Source organism: Mastomys coucha, unplaced genomic scaffold (assembly GCF_008632895.1).
Source record: "Mastomys coucha isolate ucsf_1 unplaced genomic scaffold, UCSF_Mcou_1 pScaffold23, whole genome shotgun sequence".
Lineage (NCBI taxonomy): Eukaryota > Metazoa > Chordata > Mammalia > Rodentia > Muridae > Mastomys > Mastomys coucha.
This window is the reverse complement of record NW_022196906.1, coordinates 95,819,759-95,829,832: the sequence shown is the minus strand read 5'-3', so window position 1 is coordinate 95,829,832 and position 10,074 is coordinate 95,819,759. Positions and strand designations below refer to the sequence as shown.

At 44.8% G+C, this 10,074-nt stretch overlaps 1 protein-coding gene across 1 annotated transcript in view; it reads left to right on the top strand.

The window, feature by feature from the left end:
* Ephb1 (EPH receptor B1) overlaps positions 1-10,074 on the top strand; it is a 429,402-nt gene that overhangs the window by 150,978 nt on the left and 268,350 nt on the right. The window contains exon 3 of the mRNA XM_031343409.1: positions 6,625-7,306. Coding sequence (XP_031199269.1) covers positions 6,625-7,306 — 682 coding nt within the window. The remainder of the gene's footprint in view (positions 1-6,624; positions 7,307-10,074) is intronic.

Sequence of the window (10,074 nt, the reverse complement as noted above, 5' to 3'; positions counted from 1 at the left end):
GAGAGAGAGAGAGAGAGAGAGAGAAAGAGGCATAGTCATTACATGCAGGGTTACAGGGTGCTGATCCATGGTTTAAGAAGTTGAACTATGGAAGGATGAGGGGGTAGTAAGGCATTCTGGGTACAGGGTGAACAGAGACACGGGCTGCTATGGGTATGGTATTTGTGACCATACCCAAGCATGGTCCAAGTCCACATTGGTAAGGAGTTAAGACATCAATTGCACAAAAGAATGGAGTTTGTTTTTAGCTGTAGTGATGTATTTATTCATATCTTATAGATGCACTCATGTGAGGAATATAACTAAATTACTTTAGTAAATTTTCTAAGTTTGATACCATCATAGTCCTATCTCAGAGCATTTCCATCAACCCAGAAAAGAAGATTCTGAACACTCATTTGCAATTCGTCCCCAGTTGACTCCCCCGGCCCAGGCAAGAATACTTTTCTGTTTGTCTGTTGGTCTGTCTACTTGGCTCTTCTGACTATATCATGTATAGAATCTAATATATAATAAATGTAGAATATATAATGTGGCCTTATGAGGCACAGCTGCCTTCACTCGACAGAACGTTTTTGTTATTCACTCCGTTCTAGTATGTATCAGTTCTTTCTCCACTTTTGTTCCAAGTTATATTCCGTTTATGGAAACATCACACTCTGTCTTTGCATTTGCCACTTGGTAGATATTAGCAAAAGTCTTAAGTCACATTAAAAAATTAAACTGAGAGATCCAAGAAGAGGGGTGGGTATGAAGAAGTTGACTTGCAGTGAAATAGGAAGCATGTCTCCCAAATAGGAGCATTCTTTATAATCCTGGTTAGTGCGAAATTTGAGCTTGAGGAATGACTCTTCATTCCATCACCGCTGTGCAAAGGTCCCTGAGGTCCCTGTCAGGGGATGTGGGGAAGGCTTACTAAGTGTGATCCTCAGAGGCATGGATACCTCTGAAGGGGATGACAGCCTGAGTGACTAACTAGGCACATTTCTGATTTTTTGAAAATGTTTAATGTCTATAAACGAGTCTATACTGTCACTGTATTCTTCATGCATACCAGAAGAGAACATAAGATCCCATTGCAGGGGCTGGAGAGATAGCTCAGTGGTTAAGAGCACTGACTGCTATTCCAGAGGTCCTGAGTTCAATTCCCAGCAACCACATGGTGGCTCATAACCACCTGTAATGAGATCTGATGCCCTCTTCTGGTGCATCTGAAGACAGCTACAGTGTACTTACATATAATAAATAAATAAATAAATAAATAAATAAATAAATAAATAAATCTTAAGAAAAAAAAAGATCCCATTGCAGATGGTTGTGAGTCACCATTTGATTACTGGGATTTGAACTCAGGACTTCTGGAAGAGCAGTCAGTGCTCTTAGCCACTGAGCCTTCTCTCCAGCCCCTCTACCCCATTTGATTTTATATGTGAAAAATCTACCCTAGGCATGGCCCTCTAAGTAGAATTGCCAGGTCAAGGACTGTGAGTGGCTGGGATTGCTGATGAGTAAAACCAAGATTTTCTTTGAAATAATACCAATTTGCCTTCCATCCAGTTGTCTATCAGATTTATTTTTAGTTGATGTGTTTGCCTGCATGTATGTATGTGTACCACATGTGCACCAGTGTGTGGGCAAGGGAGGGGGGCAGAAGAGGGCATCACATTTCCTAGAACCAGAGTTATGGATGCTTTGTGAGCAGCCATATTGGTTCTGGGAATTGAGTCCTGGTTTTCTGTTAGAGTAGTAACAGCTCTTAACTGTTGAACAATCTCTCCTGCATGAGTATCATAATTTTAATCTCCAAAATCATTGCAAATGTAGTATCATCAAACTTTTATTCTTTAACTACCACCACCAAAAGGGTCAACACATGACCTAGAGCATTTTTGTTGTGTTGACCGACAGGCCATATCTTGTCATATGACTGAGGGGTATCTCTGAATCTCAGTGAGCTGTTTGTTGATAGCCTTTGCCTATATGTCTAGTTTATTTTTACATATTAGGGAGAATTAATGTGTTACTCTGTCATATTATCAATAGTTTTGAGGGTTTTTTAATCATATTTTATTTATTTTCTATTTACATATAATGGTTTCCATCTTGTCCATTTAACTAAGTGAAAATATTTAAAAATTGGTAAAATTTAATTTATCTGATTTCATGAGTTTTGTGTCATGATTAGTGTAGAGAAATTGTCCCTGTGTTCTTTTTTATACTTTTAGGTTTTTCTTTCCAAGTTTAACTCTGATTTATTGGGAATTCAATTCTGGAGTAATGGATAGAGGATGGGTGAGCTAGGATTTTCCCTGAAGATTCATAGTTATCCAAATTTTTGAAAAAAATTTGATTTACCCTCTCTCTTTTTAAAAAATTTATTTATTTATTATATGTAGGTACACTGTAGCTGTCTTCAGACACCCAAGAAAAGGGCGTCAGATCTCATTAGAGATGGTTGTGAGCCACCATGTGGTTGCTGGGATTTGAACTCATGACCTTCAGAAGGGCTCTTAACTGCTGAGCCATCTCTCCAGCTCCCTGATTTACCCTCTTTCTACTGATTTGAGTTTAGGTTAACATTGTCAATGCTAGGAGAAGTAAGTGCATCAAATTAAATAAGGTGCTGTCAGTTTCCACTTCCTGGTATCCTCTCAGCCACTCCTAACCAAGACTTGGCACTGTGTCTCTTTAATGCCCATCTGGTAAGCCAACCATGGTACTTTGCTGCTGTTTAGTGGAAGGAGAGAAAAACAGGGAAAAACAAAGGAGGGACTCACAAGTGGAGGCTGGGAAGTTGCCATGGATTTTTGTAAACCTGTCCTTGGGCAGTACAGGTTCATGATAACCAAAACTGGTCCTGAAAAGGAAATTGAGTATCTCTTCAGGCAGACTACCCAGGGTCCATAGAAACCTCAGGCTTTTTAAAGGGAAGGCAAAGGGAAACTAGCATTTCTAAAGATCCTAGATTCTCAAAAATAGCGTGAAAAGATGTTCATGGGGCACATGGACCCTTGTGTCTGGTCTATTCACTGTCAGCGAGAGTCTCCCCAAAATATCTCTCCCGTCTCTGCAGGTCTCCTCCCTTGATCCCATCTTCTTTTCATACCTGGGTGTCAGTGATCTGCAATTGTTCCTCCCGTGCACTTTAGCCTTCTTCCAGCCTATTTCCTACTTTGAGGTAGCTTCTAAACATTGAACTTTGGGTCCCCTGTGAGTTTCCTCTCTAGATCTCATCTATGTTTGCTGGAGTCAGTTTGGAACCCAAACTTCTCACCCTGTCCTGCCTTCCCTTCATTTTATCTCTGCTACTTCTATTTCCATGAACTTCATCCCTGGATGACACCAGCTTGCTTTTTCCTACCTCGGGGGCTTTTGTGTCAGTTGTGCCCTAGGGCACAGATACCCTGCCCATTTCTGTCCCTAGGATATACCTCCTTCTCCAGGCCAACACCCTTTGGGAGACTTTCCTGCATTCGTATACATCCCCTTTCTTGGCACCTCATAACCTTTCGTTAATTAGCACAATTGTAGTTACATAGTTATTTTGATAATGCACTAATTTCTGTTCCTGTTCCTTGGTTCTAAGCTTCACACTGCTGTATCCCCGGTGGCTAATGGAATGTGTGGCATAAAGCTGGCTTTCAGAAACATTTCCCACTGATGAATGAGTAAGGTTTTGCAATAAAGCTAAGAGACTGATACCATGTATCATCAACAAATAACAATGTTTGTCCCTCCCTGCTGGGAATGCCAGCCCATCCTAGTCTGTCTCCATGAACCAAATTCTTCTCTTTCTTTCAGGCTCTCCCCATCATAATTGCTACTTACCCTCCAAGGCATTTGTTTCTCCTCTAGCCCTGTCTTATCTCTTCCGTTCCCCACCCCCACAGCAGTAACTGACAAGAGAAGAATGGAAATGAATGCCTGGCTCTTTAGTTGTAGTCTCCTTTCCCCCCAAACCACAGGGAGTTATTTTCCTTTTTCTCCACTTCTTTCTACTCTTTGCTTTTGAATATACAGCTCTGTCCTCTCTAATTTGATTTGATTGCTCCCTCAGGAGCTGTCATGGAATCAATTAGATCTGTAGAATTTTACAACTTGAGGTCACCCAGTATGATTCCTCATTTTACAGATGAGAAAACTGAGGCCCAGAGAGGTTAATGTCTGAACCGATTACCTCAGTTGGGCCTTACGATGCTAATCAGTGTCATTGACGAAGATGAATGTTCTCAATATCTCAGCTCTGCTGAGTGAAATCTTCATTCTGTTTATCACAGGACGTTCTGTGGTAGTGGCCTTGGTGCTCCGGTGAGCCTGGTTGGTTAGACTTCCTTTCCCAGTCAGAGCTGCATTAGTGTCGGGTGGCCAGAGGCTCTGCGTGTGAGCAGATCTCTGCTCTGATGGGATCATGCGCTTCACCTGGGCCTCAGCCACTGGGTGTGTGTGGGGGGGCCGCATTTATTCCGAGACTCTGCTGGAACAATGGATCATGAGACCTGCTGGGTTTAACCAATTGCACAACACTAAAAGCCATCCTTTCTTCCAAAGTCATGCCAGGACAGCAGGGGAAATGTCTCAGAACGGCCCCGGAAAGGGAGGGAGGCCTGAGAGTCATCTGAAATGCCGTCAGCAACTTCTCCCTCATCTGTTAGTTTTCTGGTTTCCAAAACCCAGTCAAGCAGAACCAAACTTCCACAAACGCATTTAAATAGAACATAAAACGGTCTTTAAGAAGTGAGAAAAAACTAACGCGGGCTCCTCTGCATCCAGAGATCAATAAGAAATTAAGCAAAGCCCAGGTGAGGCTTGACAGCCTGGATTTATACTGCACATGAGCTTTGGAGCAGAGCTTTTGCTCAGCTGGTGGCCCTGACACTGGACATGGGAACAGGCATATATCCTCATGTGTGCACAGTACCTGTTCTGATGCTGTGTCCAGATGCGAAGTGTCCCTGGTGTGGGATGCTTCCGTGTCAGTGTGTCTAAATTCAGACAGATGGAGAAAGAGTAGAACAGTGTCAGGATGGGGCATGCTGTCCAGTCTGGATAGCGTGAGCTGGAAGCTGTGAGGTTTTTCAGAGTCGCATTTATTCCAGCCAAAGTCCAGGAAGGCATCCTAGGTCAAATGCGCCGCGTATGGATGGAGCTTGGAGGTGGAAGCCACTAGCAACTTTGGCAACTGTTGGAATCTTGGCATTACAAGTTGAGCAAGGAGAGGTGCTGGAGGCTGTAAGAGTGGTTCCAACAGGTTGGGGGTGTGGCTCAGCTGTGTGCTTGCCTAGCATGCAGAAAAGCCTGAGTTTGACCTCCAGCACTACATAAACCTTGGTGGTAGGTAGGTCCTATAATACCTTTGGGGAGGTAGCAGCAAGAGTAGCTACATAGCAAGTTCAAGATCAGTCTAAGCACTAAGGAGAGAGAGGGGGAGAGAAAGGAAGAGAGAGAGATGGTGCAATCAAATAACAGATGGGGTGCTGGTTTCCTTATGGGAGGGCTGAGATTTTATCTAGGCAGCAAATCAAGATGGACCTTTGGTCTTCAAGGGTTTCTGGAAGGAACTCACCAGAGACTCTGGCTGGGGCATGAATTGGTACTCTGGAGGAGGGCTAAGAGAGTCCGGTAAGCCTGGCTGTGGAGGTCAGCTTTCTAGGTGTGCTCCTTTTGTACCTTCGCCCTGGACACCATGTGTCTTCTTTTATAGCCCCAAAGGGAAAGGACTCCTTCACTAAGCAACTTCCTTGTTGCAAAAATTGCCTTCTGCAAGTTGTAGCATTTTCAAAACACTGTCCTTCCCACACACCTCCTCCGATAGCCATGCACATGGAAGAGTTGCACGATGTCTTATTAGCCAAGAGCTGGAGATAACCGAACTGACTAGTGGGATTCGTGAAGGGTGTGAGGTAACTTCCTCTGATGCCTAAAGATTCTGAAATATGAATTCTCCCTTCCAATATGAATCATGGCTGTCTCTTCCGGAGTAAGCAATGGCCCTTTCTTTCTAAGTAACATTGTTCCTGCATCACATCTCAACTTAAATTTTTCACAATACTGAGCTGAATTAACTTCATTAAGAGTATCTCTTAGCTGCCTTCATACAGTCTTACAGTCTAGCTCTTCCAAAGAGATTTTGGTTCTAAAACCAAAGGTTCTGAGAATCTTAAGTTTATTGAGAGACAGACAAAAAAACCAAATCAAACAAAATAAACATTTCTCTTCACGTGCTTTACAGAGGTACATAAATGAATTTTGCCACAAGGAAGATATTAGGCTCACAGATGGAGATGTCCTCTTATAACTGGATCTTTAATTCACAGAGTAGAAGCAGCTGTCGGCAGTGAAGAGTGTGGTGTCTGCCATCAATGAGGCACAATGAAGGATAGCCACAGCATGAGATTTCCAAGTTTGGGGATGGAATGGTTTGGTGGATGGTAGAGAACTATGACTCTGAACATCAGGAAAGTGTAGACACGGTTATATGAGCTCATTTGTTAAATGGGAACAGTGGGACTGGTGAGCTCTTAAAGCCCCTCCAAGGCTCTGAGATTCTCTTCTGTATTGATTATTGTCTTATCACTCTCTCCTTTCTGATTTTGCATGTGTGTGCCTGTGGCCTACTTGGGACAGTGGGAAGAAGTCAGTGGCTATGATGAAAACCTGAACACCATCCGTACTTACCAAGTGTGCAACGTCTTCGAGCCCAACCAGAACAACTGGCTGCTTACCACCTTTATCAACAGACGGGGTGCCCATCGCATCTATACAGAGATGCGCTTCACTGTGAGGGACTGCAGCAGCCTTCCAAATGTCCCAGGCTCCTGCAAGGAGACCTTCAACTTGTACTACTATGAGACTGACTCTGTCATTGCCACCAAGAAGTCAGCTTTTTGGTCTGAAGCCCCCTACCTCAAAGTGGACACCATTGCTGCAGATGAGAGCTTCTCCCAGGTGGATTTTGGGGGAAGGTTGATGAAGGTCAACACAGAAGTCAGGAGCTTTGGGCCTCTTACTCGGAATGGTTTTTACCTCGCTTTCCAGGATTATGGAGCCTGTATGTCTCTCCTTTCTGTCCGTGTCTTCTTCAAAAAGTGTCCCAGCATTGTGCAGAATTTTGCAGTGTTCCCAGAAACCATGACAGGAGCAGAGAGCACATCTCTGGTGATTGCTCGGGGCACATGCATCCCTAATGCAGAAGAAGTGGACGTGCCCATAAAACTTTACTGCAACGGGGATGGAGAGTGGATGGTGCCCATTGGGCGCTGCACCTGTAAGCCTGGTTATGAACCTGAGAACAGCGTGGCCTGCAAGGGTAAGCCTGGGGCTCCTTGAATGTCTGCCTCCATCCCACTGGGGGAGATCCAAGATCATAACTTTCCTACTTCTAGTTCTGGGTCACTCAGGAGAAAAGAGAGCCTACTAGCTTATTATAAATCTCAGAAGAACCTCTGTCCCCAACATCCCCTATGCCTGATGATTTTCCAATTATGACCAACTGTCTGTATGCACGTGTAAAGAAAGGGATGGAGAAAAATTCCGAACAGTGACAAATTATTCAATAATCACTTGCTTATATTTATTTTGGGAATGCATTATCCCTCTCTTACACACACACACACACACACACACACACACACACACACACACACACACACTATGCATCTTTCATCAGCCTCAAGCTCTGGGGGGCATGGAGTATTTGGGTTGTCATGGACAGTTCACTCAAGGGTAATTGAGAAGTGACTGAATTTGGAAAATATTTTAGTTCATTTCAAGCCAGCTCCCACAGCCTTGAACTTGGTGCTGAAGCCATGTAGCTCATTAACTCAAAGCCCTCTGGCTTGGCTGTCTTTCTCCAGGGGCTCAATGCCAGGCCCTGGAAGGAGATGAAGCTCCTAGGACAGGGATGGGAAAGTTCCAGGTGTGGAGGAAACTTTGAATCTGTGTGAGGCAAACTGATGCAAACTTTGCAGATTGCAGGCTTCAGGTTTCAGTAGATCTCCGAACCCTACATTTCCTTTGTTCTGTATGTGTTAGCAAATGTGCTGAGCTGGCTCCAGTTTGGTCTGGGAATGAATGGAAGGCTCTAGAAGCCTGATATTCCTGCCTTGTCTAAGCCTATGTTGAAGCTTGATATAGGCCGATCCGGAAGCAAAGGTGAGTTCCATGATTAAATCTTGCTTTACGACCTTTAGAAGTTTGGATTGCTTAAAGAATGCCTGAAAGTGATTTTTATCATATCACAACTCAAGGGTTGCCCCCCTCTCTTTTGTACTTTGGGAGAAAAATTAGCTCTTTTTCTCTCACAAGTCTCTTGAAAGTGCCCTCCTTCCCGGTTGTCCCCTGGCACTACTGGAGCATGGGGCCAGCCCCTGTCTGTCTCCTTCCTTCCCCAAACACCTGCCTGTGAAATGCCTGGCAAGGGATTTTGAAAGCCTATCAACATGCCATCCCATGGATTCAGCTAATTGCCTGGGCTGGGGCCTTCACACAGCCTTTCTGGGGCCTGCTGGGAACACAGAGCTGTGCCTTTGTGTCTTTATTGGATTTCTTGGTTCTGGGACCCATGATGGATGGCGTGGAAACAGAGGGGAGAGCACGCCAGATCCAGTGATGAATCAACGCAGACAGTTTTAGGACCAGTGGGGTCTGGTCCCACAGAGCTTCTCTGTGTCCCACAGGTTGGGGGTGGGGCGGGGGGCACCCTCTTTGGTATTCCTCAGGATCTGAGTGGCGACCAAGACACCGGGATGTCTTAAAGGCACAGGTGCAGCAGCAACTGGGCTTGCTGGAAAGCCATGCTGAGTGCATTTCTCTGGCTTCAAAGGACTGCCACACCAAAGTTGCTGGCTGGGCCCCTCTCATTTTTCTCATTATTTCCTGAGCAGAATGGCAAGGATGGGAGCAAGCATTGATTGGTTCTGATTTAATTGGGACTCTGGGAAACAGGCTCTCGTTTCTTTGGACTAATTGGAACGTTACTCTTTTGGGGGGCTCTACTGTCCACACTGCTTGTCAGTCACCTCTCATGGTTGTTCTGCAAGGGCCCATGGGGACAAATATGTAAATGCAAGTCCTTTCTTTTCATTCTTCCTGCCTGGCCCAGACCGCCCTTGTGGGCTTCCGTGAATGTTACTAATCTCTGACTGTTGTGAACATGACTAGATTTTACATGTAACCACTTATTGTAAACTCATTGGAGAATGGAAGAAGAGGGGTGGGGGAAGCAGGGCATCCTCACTGCAGAGGTGGCTACATTGTGGCGACATCTCTGAGAGGGTAGAGTGATCAGTCAGGTAATTAGCATGGGTTTTTTTTTTTTTTTTTTTTTTTTTTTGGCTCCACAGCCTGGCTAAGCCTTCTGGAGCAAGAGAAACCTTTTTTTTACCTGTCTCAGGAGCTCTAAATTTGCGTCCCCTCAATTGCTGGTAGCGGAACTCTGATGGCTGAGCCAAATCTCTCTGTCCAGGATTCACAGAGGGCTGCCTGGGAAATAAGGGGACCCAACCCCTGTGTAGATGGAGATTTTGGAGGTTGGCCCCTGTTCTGTGTTTTCAAGGGGAGGTCTCCAGCCACCTCATGTGAGCTCTTCCCAGGTAGACCCTGGGGTCCTTCATATCAATTCTAGGGTTGGCAACCTCAGACTCTCAGTACTCCTGAGAACAGGATGGGGAGAATGGTGAGAGGCAAAGACTGTAGGTGAAAAGCAACGAAGGCCCAACAGCTACCCTGTCCTGACATAGCCTGGGATTCTTGTGGCTTGACTCTCACTGGAGGGTGGGGGGAGCCAGATAGTGACGTGGTTCTCACCATGTACCATCCTCCATATTTACATCTGAGACTTTGAATGTGTAGACTCTATAGAGTGGCTTTGAATGTGTAGACTCTATAGAGTGGCTGTAGAAATAGTATCCTTTTTGCTCTGGTTACTTTGTTTTTCTTCCTTTCTTTTTTTTTTTTTTTTTAAATGGTGGGCAAGGAACCACATTCTCTTGCTTTCACTTTCTCTCTGCTAAAGCCATGTATCTGTCAAATTCTTGGTGACCAGTCACTGCATTGTGCAGAGGCACCTGGAGACCA